The sequence below is a fragment of the Rhinopithecus bieti genome, unplaced genomic scaffold (genome assembly GCF_001698545.2).
Source record: "Rhinopithecus bieti isolate Rb0 unplaced genomic scaffold, ASM169854v2 scaffold_2435, whole genome shotgun sequence".
NCBI classification, from domain to species: domain Eukaryota; kingdom Metazoa; phylum Chordata; class Mammalia; order Primates; family Cercopithecidae; genus Rhinopithecus; species Rhinopithecus bieti.
This window is the reverse complement of record NW_016803909.1, coordinates 1,535,797-1,561,777: the sequence shown is the minus strand read 5'-3', so window position 1 is coordinate 1,561,777 and position 25,981 is coordinate 1,535,797. Positions and strand designations below refer to the sequence as shown.

At 43.6% G+C, this 25,981-nt stretch overlaps 1 protein-coding gene and 1 pseudogene across 2 annotated transcripts; both read left to right on the top strand.

The window, feature by feature from the left end:
- The first annotated feature begins 13,973 nt into the window (after positions 1–13,973).
- NKX2-8 (NK2 homeobox 8) lies at positions 13,974–16,582 on the top strand. Of its 2 annotated transcripts, XM_017858661.1 has the most exons (3): positions 13,974–14,373; positions 14,774–14,872; positions 15,136–16,008. In XM_017858661.1, exons 1-3 carry the CDS (start codon positions 14,217–14,219, stop codon positions 15,690–15,692), a joined length of 813 nt encoding a protein of 270 aa, XP_017714150.1. In that variant the 5' UTR covers positions 13,974–14,216; the 3' UTR covers positions 15,693–16,008. The 2 variants fall into 2 exon arrangements, with proteins under 2 accessions (XP_017714150.1, XP_017714155.1); XM_017858666.1 differs by lacking the exon at positions 14,774–14,872 and having other exon boundaries at positions 15,136–16,582.
- A 1,870-nt stretch (positions 16,583–18,452) lies between these two features.
- On the top strand, positions 18,453–18,959 carry LOC108519519 (60S ribosomal protein L29-like; annotated as a pseudogene).
- The last annotated feature ends 7,022 nt before the right edge of the window (positions 18,960–25,981 follow it).

The window sequence follows — 25,981 nt, the reverse complement described above, 5'->3', positions numbered from 1 at the left end:
CAGTGGTTACATCTGTAAAATAGAGATAATCATACTTACCTTATACAACTGCAAATGAAACAAAGACAATAGTGTATTTTATGTTCTAGAAACTGCAAAACATTAAGCAAATGTCATTTTTCGGAACACAGCTACTGTCACATAGCAAGCATGCCATAAATGCTTGCTGATTCAACAAATAGGTGAATCAGCCAGTAATAATAAATTAGCAGCCCTCAGAGGGTAAATGACTGATTCTCCTTAAATTGGAATGCCATGTTTAGCAACCAAAGCTTTGACTTATCTAAAAATGAGCGAGCAAAATAAACCTCTCCCATAGGCTTGCTATGAGAACTAGAAAGGAAATAAATAATTGAAAAACATTAGGGAAAGTGGTACATGCAGCTGAAGCTCAGCTAAATGTAACGTGAGGAGATAGGTTCCTATAAGCTAGCCCTTTCTGTAACCCCAGAATCGGCAGGTGACAAGAGAGGGGCAGGACCTGCTCTACCTGGTTTTCTGGTAAAGGGCATAACCTTTAGACACAGTTGAGCCAGGATGGTGATTCAAACGGGGGTTTCTTGATTCTCGTTTCACTTGGGACAGTTTAGGACCCAGGGGAAGTTCATTGTTATACCAGTGTGGAAATTCCTCTGCCTGGTGCACTTTTATGACCTGAGTGGTCCCCCACTAATAGACACCATAAAATGCTAATTCATCTTTTTTTCTGATTGGAAAAGGAAAGGACATTTAGAAAACAAAGCATTGAAGTGCGTTTGTTTTCAGCCTGGCTTTTAGAATATATGATTTTGGAGTCACAGAAGTCTGAGTTCTATATCAGATTTGATTGTCAATAGCTAGAACTAAAAAAAGAGAAAAGAAAGAAAAAAAGATCCTGACAAAGAAGCAGGAATCTCAACTAAACAGTACTAAATACCAATTTTGCGTATATCTCCTAACGATGGAATTGGCCATGAACCAGTCATCTGGCATTTGAGCCTCACATAAATTATAAAGTCTGTGAGATCTTTTATTGAGCAACAAGATGTTGGGTGTGAACAAAGCATGTCTTTTCACAGCAAAGCAAAATTTTTAACTTGGAAAAAAATTACTCACCCAGCTTGTCAATTACAAATTTCCCATTCATTTGTGTTCATCAGATGTAGCCCTCCCTGAGTGTCAAGGACCAGGGATTGAATGAAGAGCTCCACAAGCACCTTTGGTAACACAAAATATAGTAAGAGAAAGACCCTCCTCAATGAGCTTGGTGTCTAGTTGGGCTGACAGGACACATACATAAGACAGCCATTCAACTGCTTTCAGAAAACTAGTGAGAAGCAGAGAAGTTGCACGATGAAGGCAGAGAAGCAAAACCTTACCCAAATAAGCAGAGAGAGGATGCAATACTTTTGGGCCATGACAGCTGCAAATTTAGGCACGAGATTTTCAGTACTTCTTTCCTGCTTAATCAGTATCATCAGTCACCTCCTGGTGTGGGATAGGCCCTTAAACTGCCACTGCATCTTAGTCCTGATTAACTCACTCAGATTTCTGATCTTGCTCACCAAACTCTAAAACCAACTCCTATGCCTGTGCTCAGACTCTAGGGCTTGTTTTTTCACATCTGAACTACTGTGGTAGCCTGCTTTGATTTTCACAAGGAACCCATTGATAAGGGTCTTTTAAGAGATGATCCATTCTGCTGTTTCCTGATCAATGCAGGTTTCCAAGTCCTTAACCCAGTCATGTGGGCAATGCTTCCTAGGAACCAGAAGTCACTCAGTAGAGGTGTAGAAACATGGCAAAATCAGCAGAGCTGAAGCGGCACAGAAAACATTCCTGGACAGGTCGGGGAGTATGAGAACCCAGGAAGTAACAGCAGGCAGCCAGGCACATTGTGCTTTCTTCCAAAGAGAGGGGCTTTAGCAACAGGCATATGTGGATTCACATCCTGTGTCTACCACTTAATGGCTGTCTGATTTGGGACCCTTTCCGAGCAGTATTTCACCCATAAAATGGGACTATCATAAAACATAACTCCCAATGTTATGAGGTCTGAATGACCTACCTTTTATAAAATGTTTACCATTTTAACATACAGTAGTTTCTTTTCTGAAAACATGAAAAAATTTGTATAAAGGAGTCAGTAATTGACCTCTAACCTCAAGGAAGAGCTGCAGAGAGAGACTGAATCCACTTGGGAAGACTTGTCCACAATTAGTATACCAAAAATAGCAACAGATCCTTGAAGAAAATCACTAACATCAAGGAAAGATCATGAATTTTGGTTGTCAAAAATAATGGAAGAATCAAGTTCTCTGGTTAAATGGGTAGTTTGGTTAAGAGAGAGTCCTCTTTACATTGTTTTCCTACCATGGAAATTGAATAAATATTTCTTGAATATACCATACAATAATATTATATATACCTTTATTACAAAGGTATATATTACTCCTGGGGGAAGGGCAATTCAGATAATATTTCAGAATCCTTTAGTAGTTAGGAACTGTACTTTGCGTATTAGTCCTCACTGGGGGTAGTGGGATGAACTGTGTCCCCCCAAAATATATATTCAAGTACTAACCGGATGTGAAGGCAATCTGGTTGTGACATCTGTCACCCCATTGATCGCCAGGGTGGATTCGGCTGATCTGGCTGGCTAGGCAGGTGTCCCTTTCCTCCCTCACTGCTCCATGTGTGTCCTTCCCAAAGCTGTGTGCTCGGTGGAAGAGGAGGACAATACCCAATAGAGGAGGACCGGTCTTTGGTCAAGGGTATATGACTAGCTTTACTCCCCTGTTAGAACCTCCAAACAAGCTCTCAAGTACTAACCTCCAGTACCTGTGAATGTTGACCTTATTTGAAAATAGGATCTTTAAAGATGTAATTAGTTTGAATGATGTCATACTGGATTACGGTGGGCCCTAAATCCAAGGAGAGGCCATACAGAGACACGAACACACACAGAGGAAGGCCATGTGACAATGGAGGTAGAGATTGGAATAAGGCAGCTTCATGCTAAGAATACCAAGGATTGCCAGCAACCACTAGAAACTACAAAGCAGCAAGACAAGATTCTTCTCTAGAGCCTTTGGAGGGTACAGGGCCCTGCCAACATCTTGATTTCAGACTTTTAGCCTCCAGAATTGTGAGGGAATACATTTTTGTTGCTTTAAGTCACTAAGTTTGTGGTAATTGGTTATGACAGCCCTTGGAAAATTAATATATCAGGTAATACCTGAATGGAAGTTTTGATGTCCACATTTTATAACTTACTTTCATAAATGTAGAATAGCTATATATTAAGGAGAGTTGTTCCTTAGTACACTTGGAAGCATACTCATTTGGTAATTATACAATTAAAAAATAATGATATATTATTGAAGAATTATGTGTATATCAAATGGTAGTACATAGAATATGCAAAAGAATTCCCCATTAAACACTCGCATTCAGTGAAAACAGTTGTAAAACAACTCATCAGCAGAATTGCTTTACACAGAAAATTTTCAGGAGTAAAAGCAGCAGAGCAGTATCACCTCTTTTATTATTTCTCAGGCAACCACCTTTAAAAGTTTTGCCCTTTTCTTATTAAATTAGTGATTATTTGGACCTACTAGAATTATCAAAATTAAATTCTGTTTTCAACAAAATGCTCATTTTCTCCATATGGCAAAAACTTAGCATAAAACTCTAAGCATGAGAAAGTTCGGGTTGCCTTTTATTTACAGTCTTTATCAAGCAAATAATATTCATATTTTGAATTATGCAAATAAGCATTTACATGATAAATCGTAATTGCTCTCAGACAGCTGTTTATAATTGGGTAAATGAGACACACTTTTAAATTGTCTAAATACATACTTACCCATGTTTACATATTTATACACTAGACTAACTATTCTCAATCAGCTGTTATCATCTATTGTGTCTTATACAGACCAAGGGAAAAGAAATTTGAAGAATAAACAGCAAAATCCTTTTTAACTTGCTCTGAGACCAGAAGGACTACCATTTCTTTCAAATAAAGGGTGAATTCTTTCAACATACCCCTTGCCCATGGCATTCCACAATACCTCTGGCAGGAAATGCTTTAATACCACTCCACTTGGGTGGGAAGTTAATCCTGGTCCATATCTTTATCTGATTAGCTGCAATACGGTAAAGAAGAAACATGTCCCTTCTAAAGAGGCATTTTACACTCAAAAGCCCATTTGTCACATATTTTGCAATGTATTCTGTGTTAACCCCCCAAAATCAAGTTTTCTTTTGAGAATACAGAAGAAATACAGAGCACACAGTGCCTATCCTGGAGAGGCTTACAGTTTAATTAGGAAGATGGAATTAGCACATTCGAAATGCTCAGAAGGCAATTAAGAGGAAAATCATATGATTTTGACTGTAAGAGCTAAAGGAACTTGGAAAACAAAATAATATGACCTTGATTTTGAGGATAGGCCGGGAGCCAGCTGGCTTCTCCCTGTAGAATGGGGACTCTCCAGCCACTGTAGGGCTGGCACAGATGAGGGATGCAGGAGCCTGTCCCCCACCCACCACATTCATATCGTCTTCCAGGTAAATCCAGGGCCGTGATGTGACACAGCTTTCCTTTAATTTGCCATTCTCTTTTCTCTTTTCTCTATTTTCCTCAGTAGGTGAAGAATTATACCCTAAAAAATAAATAAATAAATAAATAAAACAACCGCAATGCATTTTCCTTTGCTTTTCTAAGCAGTCAACATTTGCCTGTTTCTGGTCCTTTCCAGGCAAGTGCATTTGTTTCCAATTCATCTGATTCTGTTCTTATGTGGTGTTTCACATGTGCTAAAGAGAGAGAACTTTTACTCCAAGATGCTCTGGCTGAATTGAGAGGATTCAAATGCTACTTCAGGAACTCACATGTTAGAAAGAATGAATCCTGAAGCACAGAGACTCCAGGGGAAAGAAAACCTGAAGCAGCAACAGAGCCACCCAGAAATGAAAACATTAGGGCTTGGGAGCCTCTATTCTTCCATTAAAGTGAGATGAGAGCCTTTGCATTGCCAGCAGAGATTTGAGAGCCAGGAGAGCAAAGTAGGCCTGAGGCCAAAATCTGAAACTGGAGTGTCTGAGTAATGCTGCTGAGTTTAAAGACACCTTTTCTATAGGCAGCTTTCCCCTTACTCTGTTAGGAGAAGAAAGGTTATTCGGGGACTCATGGTGCAGGGTATGCTGAAGTAAAAAGAACCCTAGATTAGGAAAATCTGGGCTCCAAGTCAGGCTCTGTGAGATTCTGGGCAAGTCACCCAACCTCCTTCTGTGGCTCTATTTCTTCTGTGAAAGGAAGGGGTTGAACTAGATAAAGTTATCTACAGCTCTGTCACTGATAATCCTAAAGTTATTATAGGTCAGCTCCAAGTTGGTTATATGGGGTAAAACTCAGCTGCTCCATAAGCATCTCACTTCTCCCAAGATACATTATTACTACAACAATTGCCACACATGAGTACCTACTAACTGTGGGCAAGCACTATCCCAAGCACCCAAAACAAATATCTCATTAATCCTCACAATCCCTGTATGAATTTTTATTTCCATTTAGACATGTGGAAACCGTGGCTTGAAGAAATTATAAAACTAGATCAAGGTCATTTAGGTACTACTGGGAGAGCCAGACGACAAACCCAGATCTGGTTTTGTCTATTTGATCCGCAAATCTGGTGCTTGTTGGAAAGAAAAATCAGGTTGCTTCTTATGGACTATTAACTATACTTGACTAGATCAGCCTCAGTACTAGCTTAGTGCCTGGTGCTCATAAGTCACTTACCATATATTTGTGGATTATAATTTTCTCAAAATTTTGCCCTGTGAGAGACCTGCATGCTACTGACAATAAAGCAAGGTGTGTGGGCAGTCTTGTGTTGGGGGGTGGAGGGGGTTATACATTTTGCATAATTCCATGACTCTAGTTAGTGATTAGTCACTCCCATGAACAGCCTTCCAGATCCACCAAGAGTGTGATCGCTGGCCACAGCGGCCAGAGTGCAGACCTCCTGACATTTTGGTCATACTTGGAAGAAGAAAACTGACTGTGGATACAGCATAGCTTGGAACAAGAATTTGACCATTCCCCACCACCTCGGCTGTCTTCTGAGCAGAACTCTGGGTGGCTGGCCTGGCCCCCAGGCTCCAGGTCTCTGTCGGTCTCCAGAACTGACACGAATCACCTTGGGTGGTCGCTCCCATGCCCATTGTGCACGTGCAGCTTTCTGCCTATTGACATTAAGGGATGTGCCCCCACCTTCCCTTTGTTCCATCCTCGATTTAAGACACATTTGTTCTCACTGCTTTTAACTGATTTTCAATCTGTGTTCATTGCTGGGGTAAGTTAACTTTTTAAAAAATTCGATTTGCAAAGGGTTTCTGTGCTGCCCAATTTGCATTGTAACAGACTAAGCTGTTTGGAAACAAATACAACTTAAACCAGATGAAGCCACACTGCTAGTCACTGAGATGCTGAAAAACAAAAATCAAAAAACAAACCAAACGAAAAAACAAATCACAACAGGATCCCTACATATCAGACTTTGTTCCCTACATGGACTTTTAAAATGTACAGGCTGTCAGGTCCCTTAATTGACATCTGAACAAACCACCAAGCCCTTTCTCCTCTACACTGGGTGGTGTGGTACTCCAGAGGTGATAAAACTGACTCCCTGCCACTTGCCTTCCCTTTACCATCCTCCAGCTGGTAAAAGTCCTGGCTGGTTGGAGATGGGGGATCCCTAAGCTGAGACAAGCACTCACTCTCTCGCTTTCTCCTCCCTTCCTCCTTCCCTTCACCCAGTCCCACCCACCTCCTTTCAGTGCAGACTACCTCAATTCAGCTAGAGACCCTTGCAGGTTTCTCCCCTCATCCCCACCCCCATGCTACCCCTTAGGGATGCTCTTGTGATCAATCAGCTGCTAGGAGAATCAGGATCTAACTCCAACTTCCTTAGGATTTGAATAATAGAAAATTTCAATAACAGAAAAACATTGTAATTCATATAAAGAGATATTCATGTACTTTTCCTAATGGTCCTATAAAAGAGATGACTAAAACAATTCATGGAACTTGAGTAGTTTTATTTTATTTTATTATAGAAAAAACCGGAAGGCTAAATTCACCAGGGATGACCTGCTAATGATCTTGGATAACCCCTGCATCCTGGCATCTGAGCTTTCACAAAATTCATCATTATAAAATCATTTTAATAATACATAAGAAATAGGATGTCTAACTTTAGGTACATATTTATACCTTGGATTTTCCCCCTCTAAATTTGCCTTATAGCCCAGTCATTTTGTATAAGAAAAATTTTAAAAAGGAAGGTTTTGTTTTGGTTTTAAAGTAGCCAAACCCAAAGAACCAACTACAATAGAATCTGTGACCATCTATTTCTTTCTCATACTACAAACTAACAGAACATATCCATACTTCCAGTGCCCAAGGAAAAAAAAACCTCGGTTATCATTATGTATAAAAATGTGCACATCCTGATGGCATAGCCATCCGGGAATATATCAGTCGAGTTTATGTAAACTGACTTGACGTGAGGAGCTGCTAATGAAAATGAGCACTGGAAACACGCTGCTCATGGGTGGATGTGTCAAGCACAGATGGTCTTCACGGTGAGTTCATGTGAACCATGGACAGAGGAAAGCTGGAAACAGACTAGCTGGAAACCATGGGGCAGTAACCTGGGGTTGGTTATAAATTAAATGAGAGCTTGACAAAACATATAATCCAAAAAATACAATGCAAGTTTTCTGAAGTGCTCTCTCGTTTCCTCATGTTTGTGTTACAAAGCAAAATGTTACATTTTAAGAATAAGCCAAGGAAGCTCTAGGATGGAGCTTGTTGACAAAATAAATGTGGTCAGCAAAGAAAAAATTATGGGGCTTTCTTTTTTTTTTTTTTGTCTCAATTAAAGGCCATACCCGATTAAAAAATACAAACATATATTAAGGATGAATTTCTTATCTTAGGGATACTGAAGCTATCATTTAAAAAAATCTACCTAACGCATAGTTTTACTAAAGCTGTGTTAAACATGGCATACATATTTTTGTGTCAGAGATAATTTCCTTAGATAAAGTCATTTCTTAGTTGTTTCCTAACTTGAACAAGTTCAATTTATGGGTTTTAAGATTCAGACCAAGACAAATAGAACAATAAATTTCACAAGAAATTCTAAACGCCCTTCTTCATACCCTGTCGCTAAACCTAGAATGCCCAGCGTGGAGCTTTGTCATTTATATATTTGTCTGATGGCTCCAGTAGTAGTTTCCATGGTAAGCTCCCTGTGCACAAGAAGCAGGGTGAGTGGAATGTCTCCTGCCAATGAAGAACTTTTCACTGACAGTGATAAAGGCCAGGAACCTCCTTCACACAAATGATTGAAAAACAGAACACGGAGGACATTTTTATTTTGTTTTGTTTCCTTTGTGTGGTATGTGACTTCAGTGCAAATACCCATTTAATCAAGAATACAAAGACAGCCACCTTTGCTGGTTAAGGGATTTCCAGAGGCTTCGGTAAACATATATAGTTCTTTTACTTTTTTGTGGGGAAATTCCTGCAAGTAGTCATTTCTTGCTCCTGTTGTGCATTTGTGCCACGTCTTGGAAGAGGGGAAAAGATTTTTCCAAAGGAAAATTTAAGACTAAACTAAATAGTATCTAGAAAATTTGAAGTGTTTTAAAACTAATGCCTATCTACTGTCATAATTTTCAGAACTATAAAGACTTTGGGAAAGAATGTAAAAGCCACTATCAACTGGAACTTTTCCATCCATGCTTTTATCCTCTTTGAGTTGATGAGATCAAATTGAACCTGTAGCTTCTAAGCTAGCACATGCTGTCTTTCTCTTTCACTTTTTAATCATTCTTTTCTAATACCTTCTATTACAATGGACTCTCTTGCTCTTCTTTAGGTCCTCTTCATCCTCCCCACTGATTTCTTCAATTCTAGGGATATCTCAGTCTGTCTTGCCTTCAAGTCTCTCTTTAAGTTTTCCATCTTCCAGATAATCTCTTGTGCCTGAGACTGAGGTAAGTGTGAGTATACATTGTAAACATTCTCACATGTGTAAAATATGAAGTGATATTTTTATTACTACTATCTTCAACATCAATAAGAGAACTGAACATCTGATGCTTTGGCCCTTTGAAAGACTGGAATCCCTGTCTTCACGGAATATTAACAAATACTTCTCCAGAATGATTGGTTTAGTGTTTTGTTTAAATGTCTGTCAAGTAAGGCAGAAATAATACCTCACTTTAATAATGGGATCCTTTTAGAATTCCAGAGATGATCTAACAACAAAGTAAAGGTATATTTTTAAAGACCCCATTATAATGCTTGGGCAATTTAAAAAATAATAACTGGTTTGAACTGAAGTGTTGATGGTTGGTTATAAGCATGCACTATGGGTAGGCCTATCTGAGATACTGGGACTGAGATCACTGAATATGTTCCTTGGGTCAATCTACCCTGTCAGCGTCTGCATGTAGCATTAAATGTGACTTAGGGCCTGGAACTTCATTATGTAAACATCAATAAGAATTCTGTGTTATAGAAACAACATCTATATCAGTTGAGCAAAGGAGTATAACACGGTACCTTAAAAAAAAAAAGCTTAGGCAAAAATAAGAAGTTCAGCTCCGGACAAATAAGATCTGACACCCCTCCTCCAAGGTGTGTTACTATTTTTATTCTGCTATATCATGCCAACACAGCTATCCTTATTATACCATTGTAAGCCATAAAGAAGACCAGAATATTTGATAAACTAAAATTAAAGAGTTATTTGCTGGCTTTTAGTGAATGGAAAGTATGGATATTTAATAAAATAAGTTTATTTTCAATTAATTGAACCATTTTACCCTCTATATATTTTTTCATGTACATACTTAAACAACTAGATAAACATATTAGGAAAGATAAACTTTCCCTCTAGAGATCAAGAACAATAACAAAGTCAATGTAAAGTCATTATTGTAAGAGACTGAAGGTAGGATCATTCAAATCTTGTCATTTGGCATTAAACAATAAAATCTAAAGTCATTTTAAAAATGGACTAAATTCCCAGCCTGAACGCTGGACTACTGTCAAGCAATTGATTATTAGCCATTAGAAGGGAAATGTTTACATGCTCATGGCAACTAGTTTTCAGAAAGAAAGGCAAAGAGATCTGATTTTAAATGATGCCTTTTCCTTACATCCTATGATCAATCAAGATCATCCACTTCTTGGAAGTGTCAGAACCCCATTTTATTTTCCTTTTGCTATTTTAACCAGAATAGTGATAAAGAGGGGAGAGCAGTTGCTATGAGGCAAAGAAAAATGTCCTGGCAGTTGAGGGCCCTCCATCTATCAAGGGGAATTTGCAGTGTTGCCTCTCTTCAATACTGTATAGATTTGCAGGATTTTGTGAAACACTTAACCAAAATGGAAGGATTTAAAAACGGAATGCAAGATATAGACACAATCATTTTTTCAAAATCAAGATGCTTTAGTTTTATTTCAGAATTTTCTAGTCTTAAAATCTTAAGCATGCAGTAGTGATAATCATCTCTGGATAATACTTCTGAAAGGATGATTATTGTGGACAGCTTAAATATACTCATATATTACAGCTGCCTAAAGATTAAAAACTCTTACTGGAATTGAGATATACTATATCTAATTACAAGAAAACAAATACTTATCTAATTAAATAATAATATTCACATGCTATGCTAAGTTGCAAATAAGTTCAAGTGTCCAGAATACCAAATAATATATGAAAATCTGGAAATAATGTCCAGTTAAATGCTTACTTGTGATTCTAAGAATCTCTTGGGAATTGGAGGCAATTCGTATATATCTCCAATGTGTAAAAAACTTAAGATTAGCTTGACTGTCTTTTCCTATTGGCCCAGTATCAAAGTGATTTTCCCCTCCCATGTCTGTGAATTTATCTGATGTGAAAAGGCAATATAGAAAGTACCTTTCTCTAACTCTGGCTTTCCTGCATTTCTTCAGAAGGCACAGTTTATATGGAACAATTTCTTGGACTTCCCCGGTTCTAGCTCTCAGAGATAATTCAGCTAAAATCCGCAGAGCAGAGTTGAGAGGAAGGTTGACCTATGGCAGAGGCACTTATGGCAGAGGAGGGAATCCAAGATGAAACAGGTAAGCTGCAGCCCTTTCTTGAACCAGGAGCTACAGGGTTTCCCTGGGACATCTAAAATGCAGACCAAGGCCCCAGAACACTGTTTCCCAAGACAGTGAACACGAAGCTAGAAGTAATATTTGGAGCGAATCCCAGAGCAAAGTCCTCCCCAGAGCACAAGCGCTAGATGGGAGGATGTATCTCTGCTTTGGGAGCCAAACACTAAGAGTAAAAGCAAATATTTGATGCTGAAGAGCTCTTAAGCGCTGAAGAGCGCCATTTACTTATTTCTACACGTCAGTGTGGGCTTAGGATGTTAACTAGATTAAAAGGCTAAGAGAGGTCAGTCATTCAAGGAAAGACTCTTCTTTTGCTTCTCCTGACTTGGTCCTTTTCCCTAAATTGTTATCTACCCCACCCTACTCCTGTGGAAGATCCTTGGGAAACTGGAAAGATGACACCTCCTCTCCTAGAACATCCTGGAGAAGGAGTCAGTCCTGGGGCTAAGAATTCAAGAACCTCAGGGAGGAGGGAGTCTAAATGTCCGGCTGGTAAATGCTACAGTGAAGATATGTATAGAAAAATTCCTGAGATACGGAATCATAAAACTAGTAGGGTCCTTAGAAATTACCAAATACATTCTCCTATTCTCTTCTGCATCAGATGAATTAAAAAAAAAAAAAAAAAAAAAAAAGGAAGGAAGGAAACTTAGAGAAATGAGGTGGTTAGAGATAGGTAGGGGCAGAGCATGGATGCAAACCTATTTCCAGGCCAGAGCTCCTTCTACCTTACACAGTATCATAGTTCAACACCGAATTTGGGAATCAGTCAAAACGCTTGCTTCCCCAGGACAGTCTTTGTCAGTGCCTCAGCTTCTCACTAGAGGGGTGGGCTGGCAGAGACTGCCAAGCCTCGGGCCCTGGCCAGAGATAAGTCCGCGAGGCCTGGAGCCAGTCTGCGACCTGCCCACTCTCCAGACGCCGCGGGCTCAGGAGCTGATGAGCGGTGCGCGGCGGGTTTCCGGACTCCGCTGCCCCCTGCCCACTCCAGGCTCCCGCCCCGGCCCCGTCTGCAGAGAGGACAGCCAAGTCATTTCAGTTTAATCTTATTTAAAAAGACATAACTAATAAATCTATTGCCGGAGCCGCGGAAAGACGGCCAGCAGAGTCGATCGTGCTCCCAATCCCATTGAACCCCATTGAAAACCATGACAACACCGGACAAGCTCCGATTTATCCCGGCGCGCTAAAGCGCATTGTGAGCAGACGTCAATCACGTATTATTCCGGACTGAACAAATGCAAAATCTTGACTGGAACAAATGCTTCCAACAGGTCTGGGGCGTCGAGCTCCATTTCCCCTTTGTCCGCGGCCTAGCAGTTGGCCTGTATTGGGGTTGCCTCCGCCCGACCACCCAGCGCGCGGTGCAGCTCCGGGCACCTCCGGCACGCTTGATAGGGAGGCTGCTGGGGAGGGTGCGCGGGGCTTGGCGGGGCCGTGGCCGCCGCATCCAAGCCAGGTTCGAGTTCAGCCCGGGAGGAGCCAGGACTTCTGGTGCAGCCACCTTGCTACAATTTAGCAATTAAATATCCAAACTATTAACTTCAGTAGGAGAGGCCTCTGAGAGGGCGTTCCTGAGCTGTAGACTGAAGAGCAGTCAGAGCTAGGCCATGGGCCAACAAAATGTATCCACGCTGGCCGGTTCCCTGCGCCTCCTACATTGATCATTTTCTAGGGTGGAGCTGTGGAAACTAGAAGATCCCAGAGAAACCCATGGCCGGTGGTATTTTCTGACCGGTAGGCCCTGTCCTAACTCTCCCGATCGGTCCATTCCCAGACCAGGGCGGGCAGTCTCGTCAGGGTCTGCCACACTGCGAGCGCGGAGTGCAGGGCATGGGCAGGCTCCCGGGCAATGCCCAAAGCCCAAAGCCCAAAGCCCAAAACCCAGGCACTGAGACTGACGTTGAGGCTATGGAGCCAAGGCACACCGGCGGCGCCAGATCATCTGGCGACTCCAAGGAGGCCTCAAAGCCCTCATAGGACGACCTGAGAAGCACCCCTGCCCGGGGACTCTAGAACGGGCCTGGGCCCAAATTTGTGGAGCTCCGCGACCGGCAGCGGCCGGGCGAAGCTGGGCCAAAGAAACCGGCACTGTAGACCTAAGTAGCTTGGCTGCATGCCTCCTCTGTTTTGCCGGCCTGTGGAGACGCGGAGCTGGGGCTCCGAATGTTGTCCCAGCCCTTCCCCAGCACCTCTGAGGCTGTTGGGGGGATGCATGGGGTGATCGGAGGCTCCCAGCGGCCGTAAAAACCCCTGGGCCAATGCTGGCAGTGCCAGGCTAATCTTTGCGCCCTCCTGAAAGTTGTCATCCTGAATCTTAAGAGGGGCCCAACCAAAAAGAGAAAGGGAGCGCGCCAGAGTTTAACGCCGCTTTGTAAATCACTTTCTGGATAATTGCGGGAAACTACCACTCTAGCAAACAAGCTCAAAGAATAAAGCAAACAGGGAATAAATTCCTGGGTGCTCATAAACCCACCCCTGTCGCCTCCACCCTTCCCAGCACTCCCGCGGGGCCTGGCCTCAAGTCAGCCCAGGAGGAGGAGGAGGAAGCTGGAGCTGGGTCAGGCGGGTGGTGGCCGCCGCTCGCCACCCAAGATGTTATTCACTGGTAACAATCCCCATTATCTGTTCCCATTTTGGGCTAATCAGACAGAATCGCTAATGCCGAAGGCTGCTTCCTGCAGCCTCTGGGAGGTAACTGGGCGCCGAGGGGTGGGGTGCGGGGTGGGACGGGGGCGGAGGTGGCACCTTCCGGCTCGCCCCGGCTCTGGTCCAGTGCTCATTCAGGTACTTAACACCCTGGAGACCTGGACCTCGGCTTTCAAAGCGGCCCGGGTGGGAAGAGCTGTTTATATAAACAGAGATTCCGCTGTAAATGCGCTAATATTCCGCTGCCAGCGCACGGTGAGCGCCTCCCACGCCCATCCGTAGCAGCGGCGTCCCTGCCGCCCCTCCGTTCCCAGCCTGCCCTGCCCCCGCCTCCTTCCCCTCCTCGGCCATGGCCACCTCTGGACGCCCGAGCTTCACCGTGCGCAGCCTTCTAGATTTACCCGAGCAGGACGCGCAACACCTGCCGAGGCGGGAGCCAGAACCACGCGCCCCCCAGCCCGACCCCTGCGCCGCCTGGTTGGATTCGGAGCGCGGTCACTACCCCTGTGAGTGCGTGGTGGACTGCGGTGCGGGGTGGGAGGGGAGGCGTGGGGCAGCAGAATCAACGGCCCGGCCCACGCGGGGCCAGAAAGCCGAAATCCCAGCCCAGGGTCTGAATTTCCTCAGTCTTGGAAACGGAAGCCCTATCCTCGAACCCCTAACGCATTCGTCCCAGTCGGCACATCCTAAGAGCAGATCCGTGCCTGGCACTAGTGCCCTGAGATTTGGGGTTTCTGTGTCTGGCGATTTCTAGGGGTCGGAATAATTGAATATTTAAAACACGCCGCCGCCTGCCGCCCCCCGCCCCGCCCCCGCTCCCATGCCTGAAAACACGGCCACGATCTCCAGGCCTCCGTCTGGGATTGCCAGTGTTGGCGAGTTTATTCCCACCCCCTTCCCACTCAGGGCTCCGCAAACCTCAGCACACTGCAGTGCAGTCGACCCGGAGGAGGCCGGCGCTGGTGACCCAGCTTGTGATAAACAGGTCGGCCAGCGCAACTACCGGTGCGGACATGTTAAGAGGGCCCCGGGGTGGGTTTCTTCGGGGCACGATCTCAGGCCCGCTGATGACTGCTGTGGTATGAATGAGGTCACCGCATTCGGAGAGGTGGATGTCCAGCTGTGGACTCAGGAAATGGCCTCATCCCGAAAGTCTTGTGCTAGTGGGCGTGCCCTCCGGCCGGTGCCTCCACGCTCCTGCCAGAAGGGCAGCAGGCCCTCGGAGGGTCCGGCGTCTCACCCACCCGTGTCTCCTTTGCCGTCCCTAGCCTCGGACGAGAGCAGCCTGGAGACCAGCCCGCCAGACTCGTCGCAGCGGCCGTCCGTTATGCCTGCGTCTCCGGGCTCGGACGCCGAGAAAAGGAAGAAGCGGCGGGTGCTATTCTCCAAGGCGCAGACGCTGGAGTTGGAGCGGCGCTTCCGGCAGCAGCGGTACCTGTCTGCGCCCGAGCGCGAGCAGCTGGCTAGTGTGCTGCGCCTCACGCCCACGCAGGTCAAGATCTGGTTCCAGAACCATCGCTACAAGCTGAAGCGCGCGCGCGGGCCGGGGGCCGCGGAGTCGCCCGACCTGGCAGCGTCCGCCGAGCTGCACGCCGCGCCAGGCCTGCTCCGTCGCGTGGTGGTGCCGGTGCTTGTTCGCGACGGGCAGCCGTGCGGCGGCAGCGGCGAGGCGGGCACCGCCGCGGCCCAGGACAAGTGCGGCGCCCCAACAGCCGCCGCCTGCCCTCTGCCGGGCTACCCTGCCTTCTGTCCCGGTTCGGCGCTTGGCCTCTTCCCAGCCTACCAGCACTTAGCGCCCCCTGCCCTGGTCTCCTGGAACTGGTGAGGCCGCTGGGGGGCACCTGGGGCTACCCTGGACTTTGGAGCGCGCTCTGCGGTTGGAGCAGGGCCGGAGCCGAACACCTGGAACTTTCTCCGGCCGCCTCTCCGCAGCCCCATCTCCTTGGGCGCCAGGGTCCCCTGACGCGCCCTTACCAGCCATCGCGCAAGCACACACGGGGGACGTGTGCCAGAGCTCCCTCCCTCACCTTCCCTCCACCGCCAGCCCCAGAGTTAGATTTTATGCTTGGGCCTTATTTGTATATTTTAAATAGCGATTTGTATGAGAAGCAAGTTATTTTTTAAAAAATAGAGTATTTTTCCTCGTAGTTCGAGAATAAAATGTGTAGGGTTGGGTCCCCTGCGCCCCTGCCGGGAACGTAGGCGGGAGCCGTGCCCCCCAGACCGGTGTTCGCATCGCTCGCTCGCCCCTTGACTGGCTAAGTGGGGCCCAGCCCCAGTTGGATCGAAGCGCGGATTGCAGTCTCAACACGGCTTTAAGGACGATACTTGGGGGATGGAGGGGTGGTGGTGTCAGGGTTGGGCGCGGGAAGAAAAAGGAGAGGAGGAAGCTGAGGCATCTTTGGGATTCTTGTCAGCGGGAGGCGTCTCTGGCGTCTCCGGCCCCAGAGGGACTCCGAGGCTCCCAGAGCTGCTGGCGTTTCAAATACCCAAAAGTCAGCCCTGCGGACCACAACAGGGCAGAAGGAGTTTCTTCGGAGATGAACCGGCTAGGCCAGGTGCCGGGCGCTCTGCACCGGAACAGCCCAGGCCTGGCCGCAAGCTGTTTCCAGAGTGCAGGAGCCAAGTGCTCGGGACCCTTTGAAAAGTGCCTGGGGACCTGAAGAGCACCGGGGAACTTGTAACCCCTAGTTAAGCCTGCAAGTGCCTAATTTAGCTGTGATTTCCTGTCTCCTCATGGCGCAGACCAGGATCCGCTGGTCGGCCTCACTTCACCCCTGCCAGTGCACACTAGCACCCCGTGGGTTTGTAACTGCCCCCCTAGGGCCTCCTGTGCAAGCAGTCACTTTCTCACAGAAGCCACGACCTCGCTCCCAGGCACTCACTGCTGGGAGATGCGCCAGAGAGCAGTTGGGGCATCAAGTTCGGGGAAGGGAGCCAAGGGCCCTTATGAGGTCTGTAAGGAGGAGGCATGGGCCTGTTAGGGGCTCTAGCTTTCTTGTCCAAGGAGGAAGAAGGGGAGGATGAAGGGTGGCTGAGGCAGTGTTATCACCTGGGATTTTGGGGGGTGGAGAAAGAGAGGAGGAGAGAGGGGGAAGGGAGTGGGGTGTTTGGGTCTCAGCTGCCGGCCACCTTGCCTTCCATATGGATGCGGTTATCTTAGAAGAATCTCGATCCTTAAACCTCTTTTTGTCTTGGGAACTGAAAAGGGCATTGTCAGGCTTGAAAAGGACCTAGACAAAATCCGCACTGTTTGGATTCAGGACTCTGTTTAATCAGTCCCTGGTGACAATGTAGTGGGTGTTAGCCAGGACAATAGTATCTTTTTAAACCTTGTGGCCTTCAGGAAGACAAAGGGCTTGAATTTTATGGGCTTACAACTTCAATTAGAACAGTGCCAGTGTGCATGGGAGATTATCAAATTTGTATCATAAAACCCCTTTCTAATAAATGATTGTTGGGGAGGGAGCCTGAACATTGTAAGACAGATATTGGGACCTGTCAGGGGGCTTCCCAGTTAGCTCCAGCACAGCAGATGTGAAAGAAAAAAGTAATGATTTCTGAAGAAGGCTGGTGTTGGGACTGGCCTCTGGTCAGCTGGCTGGGTGCTGGGATCTTCCATGCTCTTCCTGCATAGTGGTATTTTCTCCAAGAAGTGGGGTAAAGATTGGTAGCTTGTTTTCTACTATTGGTGGTGACAAAGACCACCAGAATATTCTTAGGGAGAAACTGAAAAATCACTACCTGTCCAATTCCTTGACTTTTCCTAGAGCTCCAGAGAAAGCAGGTCTTGGAGTGTGCAGTGGAGAAGGCCTATTACATAGGAGGCCCGCAGGACAAAGGGATTTAGACTGTAGAGAGGGCCTCTTTCCAGGAGGCTCTTCGGGAGAGCACAGCTTTTAGTCAAATTCATCCTGGTCCTAAATGGTCAGCAGAGGTCTAACCAAGAAGCCACATTCAGCTGCTTGCCAGTGGGGTGGTCAGAGTCCCAGCAAGATGCCCACCCAGGAGCCAGCTTGCATGCTGGGCAAGAGGAGGGCAGCAGTTTCCTGTGACAGAAGCACTGGCAGCCATAAGGTATAAACTGTGGCCCATTTCCTTTCTCTCCTTTTCCTTTAGGCTGATAAGGTCCTTCCTTTAAAGAGGAAAAAACCTTAGGGGAAAGTTTAAATAGCACTCTCATCACCACCAATCCATTTCAGAGACCTAGGCTGTCAGATTTTTGGGGGAGTTTTTTTTTCTGTTCACAAGATAAGCTGGAAAAGATAAATGTCAATCCACTTTGTGGTCTAAAGATCAATCCTTACAATTTCTGACAAAAGCTGAACCCAAGGCCTCTCTACTAGCCACTGTGAGAACAGTTACGATCTCCCATCTGGATGAAAGTACTTCAACCTGTCACCCACCACCAACATCACAAGGCAGATTCACACTCAGCAAACTTTTATTGAAACTTGCTGTGTTGCAGGTATTTTTTAAGGTACTTTCACAGTTGATCTCACAGAAACCTTACACTGTATACATAATACCCCCATTTTATAGATAAGAAACTGCGGCTTGGGGAGCTGCAGCTTAAGGTGCAAACATGGCCAAGTCCAGGAACCACACCAGACATAACCAGTCCTGAAAATAGCACAGAAATGGTATCAAGAAACCCCAATCACAAAGATACAAATCTCTTAAGGGGATGGACCCTAAGTTCCTGAGGAACATGCGCTTTGCCAAGAAGCGCAACAAGAAGGGCCTAAAGAAGATGCAGGCCAACAATGCCACGGCTGTGAGTGTACGTGCCGAGGCTATCAAAGCCCTCATAAAGCCCAAGGAGGTTAACCCCAAGATCCCAAAGGGTGTCATCCGCAAGCTTGAATGACTTGCCTACATTGCCCACCCCAAGCTTGGAAAGCATGCCCGTGCTCGCATTGCCAAGGCACTCAAGCTGTGCCAGCCAAAGGCCAAGGCAAAGGATCAAAGCAAGGTCCAGGCTGCAGCTCCTGCTTCAGTTCCAGCTCAGGCTCCCAAAGGTGCCCAGGCCCCTACAAAGGCTTTAGATATCTCGATATCTGCCAACATGAGGACAGAAGGACTGGTGTGACACACCCCTCCTCCCGGGCTGCCGTCTGCATGGGGCTGGGGTCCTCCTGTGCTATTTGTACAAATAAAACTGAGGCAGGGAGAAAAAAAAAAAGAAGGAAAGAAAGAAAGAAAATGAGGCTCAATGGGTGGGGCTAAGTGGCTTGCCCAAAGCAGTTATAAACCTCAAGGAATGTTACCATCGTTGTCCTCAGCTTAACCCATATTTAGTCACCCTACAAGCTGTCCTTGAGAACAACTGTAATCTGGAGGTAATGATTTTATATATATATACACACACACACACACACACACACACACACACACACACACATATATATATATATATCACAACCCTTATAAGCTCTCTTATGGATAGTCTGAAAGGATGAGAAAACACACTTAAAAGTACTAAAAGTACTCTGCACAGCTCAGGGCCACTCGCAGAGGCTGGCCACATATCACAGTAGTTGCTAGTATGTACTGATGTTCTCTGTGTATCAGGCAATATTCTCAGACCTTTACCTCATATTAACTCATTCAGTTTCCACAACTCCACCAGATACTACTACTACCACTATACAAGTGGGAAAATTGAAGACCAAAAAGGTTAGAAGAAACTTGTCCAGGGTCATATGGCTGGTAAGTGACATAGAGGATCTGAACCCAAGCAGTCTAGTTCCAGATCTTACACCTTTGGCCGCATGGTGGGAATTATTTCCCCTCCTTTGTTTTATTTCTCCCAGCTGACAATTCTGATTACTTTCCTCACAGATGCATCTCTAAAGACATGTTCTTTAGCATCTCTATGTCTCTCTGTCTTTCTCTCTCCCCCTACCTACCAGACCTCCAGTTTTTGGACACAGCTTCTGTGGTTCTGCTAAGTCTTTGTGAGCATTCTTGTCCAGCTGTCAGTGAAACACAGCTCTTGTCTGCAGCTCATAATATTCTCCTTGACTATCATTCCACCATTCTTCTTCCAGAAAAACACCTGCTGCTGCTGCCTTGACACCAGTTGTCCATTCAGTGTTCAGCAGAGTCACTGCTGACTCTGATACGCTCCCCTAAGCTCTTCCCCGGTCCCGGGCCCAGGTCCCTGTGGAGCTTGATGGCTTTGGCTTTTCTAACCCTCTTCCCAGTCATCTTTTTCCTCCCTAGGTCTCCAGTTTTATCTTTATTCTTAAACATCATCCTCTTCACATTTTCTCTCTCTTCTTCCATTGTAAACATTTTCACTTCATCTCACTTAAGTTTCTTGCAGGCGGAGATTGCAATTTTCACTTCAATTTTCTTTCCTCATTGTTCAATGGATCTTACATCTCAGCACATCTCTTATCTGACCAATTTAGCACTTTAGTATCTTAAATAATGTGCTCCTGATGGGTTAGAAGGAAGTTATTTGGGCCCAGGTTAACCTATACTTTCCCTTCTAACAATGGTATTTAGACGTTTATTATTCTCTTGCCTTGTTGACACCATTAATTTCTGTCTCTCACTCTCCCCACTACCTTTAAAACATTTTTGACTCATGAATAAAATGCCCAGGCAGAATAGTTGTGGGCTTAGCATGGCTGAATATTTTGTTAAACACGTTTATCTGTTCTGGGTGTATCAGTTAACCAGCCTAAGCAGGTTATCTGTAAACATGAACAATAGTCAGGAGGGTTTTCTGAATGCCGAGAAAGTACTGTCCCTACCCCAGGGCAAGGTGATTTCTGTGACTGTGATTCAAAATCTGCATGAGAAATTGTATCCCTTCGGGTCACTCATCATTTTTCCAAGCCATGCTGTGGGAGAGGGTTTACTAAGTAGCATCTTAATTACTTTCAGAATTCCAATTCTGTACCCGTTTATTTCTCTCCGCCTCCCTTTCCCCCGTAACTAAAGGTGTATGGTATTTTCCTTTCTTCTTTTTACTCACCACTCATGTTACTCAGTCTATAAGTTCAACAAAGAATTGAACAGTATTCCTTTGATGCTGAGCCATAGAGTGGTGACTTAACTTTAGAGAAAAACCAAGAAGAGTTGCTTAGGCTATTAAACAGTTGAGTTCTGCTTCAACCCCAGGTTTTTTCCTTATCTCCCTCAAATTCTCAAGCACAGAGATTCTCATTTTTTCCAATCATGTCCAATGGAGAGTTTTATTATTTATCCAGGAAAGTAACATTATCACATATTAGAGGTAGACATCATTTCTCTTCAATAGCCTGCCCTATGGACTAATAAAAAATTTCTAAGTCTTTACTGAGGTCATGTAATTTCAAAAGCTGCAATAATTTCACAGAGCTTCTATGAGTAGGGTGCTATGGAAGAAACCTCTGAGGGGACTTTGGTCATGCTTTTTTTCCTCCTGTATTCCGACTGGGTGGTCCTTTATGAGTCAACAGGTTTTCAAATGCTTTACCCTAGCTAAAAGCTCTGAATTGGACTGTCCTTTTCTCTACTCCCAATACCAACTGCATTCTCTGTCTCTCTCTCTCTTTTCCTAGGGACTGGAAAGGCTATTTGGCAGAATTCACTAGGAAGGGAATGGAGTCTGTTTGCAAATTAGAGACAAAAGTGTCCAGAAAAAAATTCATGAAAAAAGTCCTTGAATCTCTCACCTGAGATATCTTCCTCCTGTTATATCTTACTCCTCTGGCTTTGCTAAAGGATTGTGTATTAAGTAGCTATTCCTGCAACCCTAAAGAAGTTATCAGCTTTGGTTTAAATGATCCCTTTGTAGGTAAATTCTCAACTAGAGCCAACCCCAATTCATCATAACATGTCAGGGTCAGTGGCAATCAGATAAGCATCAGTACAATGGCAAGAATGCATTTTTACAACAAAATTGAAATGCAGAGTAAGAAACCCAAATCATCAAGAAAAGACAAAGAAACCTGGTATGGTGAGTAAAGAAAGAACTGCTTTTCTGGGGCACTGTTTTTACTGCCTCATCACACTGGTAGATTTAGTCATCTGTCTGACCAAGTGTTCAATTGTGCTCCTGATTCACTGAGAGAATGTTTCATATTTAACTCAAGTTAAAATGTCGAGAAAGGGGAGGATTTTCTTATTTCTCATTTGTGGATGAAGTATTATCTTAAATAAGGCCAGTCAATTTACCAATTTGTGCTGCATGGGAGCAGAGAGAACTAACAAAATAAAAATAGATCTCCCAGAATTTTGATGTTCAGGAGACACTACAAGAATCCTCCCTTTCCTCACTGAGCTTGTCGCTGATTAAGAGAAAAATGTACTCAAATAGCACAGGTATGCGCAGCAACTGAAGGACCTAATTCCACAATTGCTTTTTAATTATATAAATATACTATGTATGAATATACCACACATATAAGTTGGTATGAAACAGATTTTGGAAATGTTGGGTTCTTTTAATAAGAAAGAAAAACTCTGATTTATAATCCCACTTACCAAACCCATATAGGATGAATATTTTCTTTGTAAGATAATATGGAAAGCACAGAAATGTGTAAATAAGCTGTGCTCTTAAATCTGTTTTCATAATGACATTCACTCTCTCATTAGTAGAATAGTAGTGTAATGAATAGGAGACCCAGGTAAACTATTAAAACGTAAGGGAGGAAATCTCATTTGTCTCACTGTAAACTATAACCACAAAGACAAATTACTGAGACCATATTGACTTGGTGGAAAGAACAATTCTCCCTTATTCTTGCTTCCTTGTCTCTGCAGCCTCTGATTGTTCCCCTCTACCAAGAATCATGCATTGGAAACCACAACCATTTCTGCCATTAACAAGGTTAAAGCTAGACTATGGAGAAGGTCATAAGGATATAGACAGAAGGAACTGGCTACTTGTTTCTCTCTTGGCAGGACGTGTGAGTTTGGGCAGGGCTATAAGGTTTCCAGGGAAGCTCTACCTCACCAACTCTGGTAAATCACGGACTTCTGAAAGCACCACTACCTAAAGCTTGTGCCAATGAAGCCTTAGAACATATGTGAATGATTCATTCTAAACTGATTTCAGAATGTTTAGTTGCCTTCAGTCCTTCTGAAAAGGCACCATTGCAGTTTGTGTAGCATTGACTTTCTCCAACCATTGTCACCATATGATATCTCAGTCAACTGATCTGCAGCTACAAAGGAGGACCTAGAACTCTAACTTCTTAGCAGTTAATGATGCTGTGAAGCCACAGGCAGATGAGTAAATTTTCTGATCTTACTTACTCAGACTTGATAGACGGCAAGAAAGCAATTTCTGTGAAGATGGGATCATAGCTCATTGTTTGCAAAGCAAAGGAAGCAAACAACAAAGTGCAAAGGCAACCTACAGGATGGGAGAAAATATTTGCACACTCTGTACGTGATATGGGATTAATATCCCAAATATATAAATAACTCACACATCTCAATAGCTAAAAAAAAAAATTAAAAATGGGCAAAAAACCTGAATAGATATTTCTCAAAAAAAGGACATACAGATGGCCAAAAGATATATGGAAAGGTGCCCAGTATCAATCAGAGAAATCAGATCGTCAGAGAAATTCAAACAAAAACCACAATGAGATATCACTTCATGCCTATTAGGATGGCTGTTAGCAAAAAGTCAAGCAATAAGTGTAGGATGGAAAGAAAAGGGAATCCTAGTGCACTCTTGGTGGGAATATGAATTGCTGTGGCCATTAAGAACAGTATGAAGGTGTCTCAAAAATTAAAAATAGAACTACCATATGATCAGCAATCACACTACTGGGTATACATCCAAAGGAAATGAAATCAGTATCTTGAAAAGACATCTGTACCTTCATGTTCATTGCATCATTATTCATAATAGCTAAGAGGCGGCAAAAACAACCTATGAATGGATGAAGGAAATGTAATATTTTTAATGGAATATTATTTCACCACAAAAGAAGGAAATTCTGCCATGTGGGACAACATGGATGAAACTGAATAACATTATGCTAAGTAAAATAATCCAGGCAGAGAAAGACAAATACTGTATGACCTCACTTATATGTGGAATCTAAAAGCATCTCAAATTCATAGAAACAGAGTAGAAGGGCAAAGATGGGGACTATGGAGAAATGTTGGTAAAAGGCCACAAACTTTCAGTTACAAGATAAACAAGTTCTAAGATACAGCATGGGTGGTGATGGGTATGTAAATCAATTTGACTGTGTTAATCATTACACAGTGTACCCATATCAAATCTTCACATTGTACACCTTGGATATATACAATCTATATTTGTCAATTAAATGAAAAAAAGTAGCTCATCATTTCATATTAAAAAGCCAAATTGTCTACCAAAAAAATTCAAATTAACTCTCTTAATCATTCTGCTGACCCTTAACCTTATGAACATAGCTATTTATGGCTGCTCTATCTAGCTCATACTTTCTCATAACCTCATGGCTCTTGTTTAAGACTTCCCTTCATCCTGTTTCCAGGAGGTCCTCACCAAGACCTCCTTGATTCCCACGTTTCATTACACGCTGATGACTTTGGAACCCTCAGGTCATCTCAGGGAAGTCTACTGTCCTTTCATCATCCAGTCATCACACGTTTGCCCTGGAACTTTTTTTAGACTATACATTTTGCTAGAAAATGTTCACCTCTATAAGTCACCAGACTCTTTTCTTCAAGTGGTTTCAATTTCAGAACTTCTACTTTGTCTATAAAGCTTTCCCTAACGAATTGAAAGAGAAGTAAAGAATTCTCTTAGGTCTATCCAGTCTAAAGCTGCACCAAATTCAAAACTCTTTCACTCCAAAAGCAGTGTGATAGAGTGGGTAGAGCATGGACTTGGGTATTAATGAAGCCTTGATTCTGAAATAAAAAATTTAATGTTGGCTGTCACACTGATTGTGTGCAATTACTTTTAATCTCAGTGTCTTCGACCTTCATCTAGAGATAATGTCATCTACCGCATATGGCTAATACTCATATTAAATGCATGTATAGTATCTGATACTAGGCACTGAATAAATGTAGTCCCTATTCCATTCTATAGAATGTGTGTCTTTTACATATATCCAATATAATATTCAATTTGTTTACTTGATTACAGAGTCAGCCTGGACTAGATTTTGCAGAAACATACAACCCTAACATAACAGTGGTTTAACTACAAAGGTTTGTTTCTTATTTATGTTACACGTCCCTGCAGCCTTGCTCCATTTCGTTTTTATTCTAGGAACTGAACAGAAGGAGCAATTATTTATATAGGACATTTCAGTCTTATGGCAGAAAGGAAAGAGAACATGGCAGAACCATGAGATGGCTGTTAAAGCTTTTGATTGGAAAGGGCATGTATCACTTCTCACATTTCATTGGCTAAAGCAAAGCCACATGATCAAACTTGAGATTAACATGACAGGGAAGGGCATTACAGATAAGATTTTGGAAAATAATACAGTCTATGACAATTGTATTTTTCTTAAATATATAATTTATAGCCAAATATTATGCATGCTTGCAATGTTAATTATCTTCTAAACTTCCAGAAGAAGAACTATGGCAATGTGATATTTCACACTATAAAGCATATACTACATGCACGATATACTTTACACTATAGACTCCAGAAGAATTCAGGAACTATGTCTTTTCCCACTACTTTGAGCAACGCCTATGCCACAGGCTCTTGGTGACATTTGGGAGAGTGTTCATCACTCAATTTTACAGGCAGGTCAAATGGCTCCAGAACACAGTCATTAGGAATGAGGAAAGGCACTGTGTTTACCTGCTTAATTTGAGGGCTGTTCCTGTGGAGATTATTCTATCATGACTCATATGTAGGATGATAAAAACCACTGCAAGGACCCAATTGCATTCTCATTTATTTTATTACTTAATCATCCTAGGCAGTGGACTTATATTATGATATGGGTATCAGAATAATGCAAGGACAAACAACAGTAATTCAAAATAACAGCAGATAAATTTGTCAGTCTAGCTTCCAGATAAATCCACAGCATAGCCTGGTATATTACCTGACAGAGATAAACACACAACCACACAAAACTTGTTTTTAATTTAGGCCCACAATTTTTTTTTTTTTTTTTTTTTTTTTTT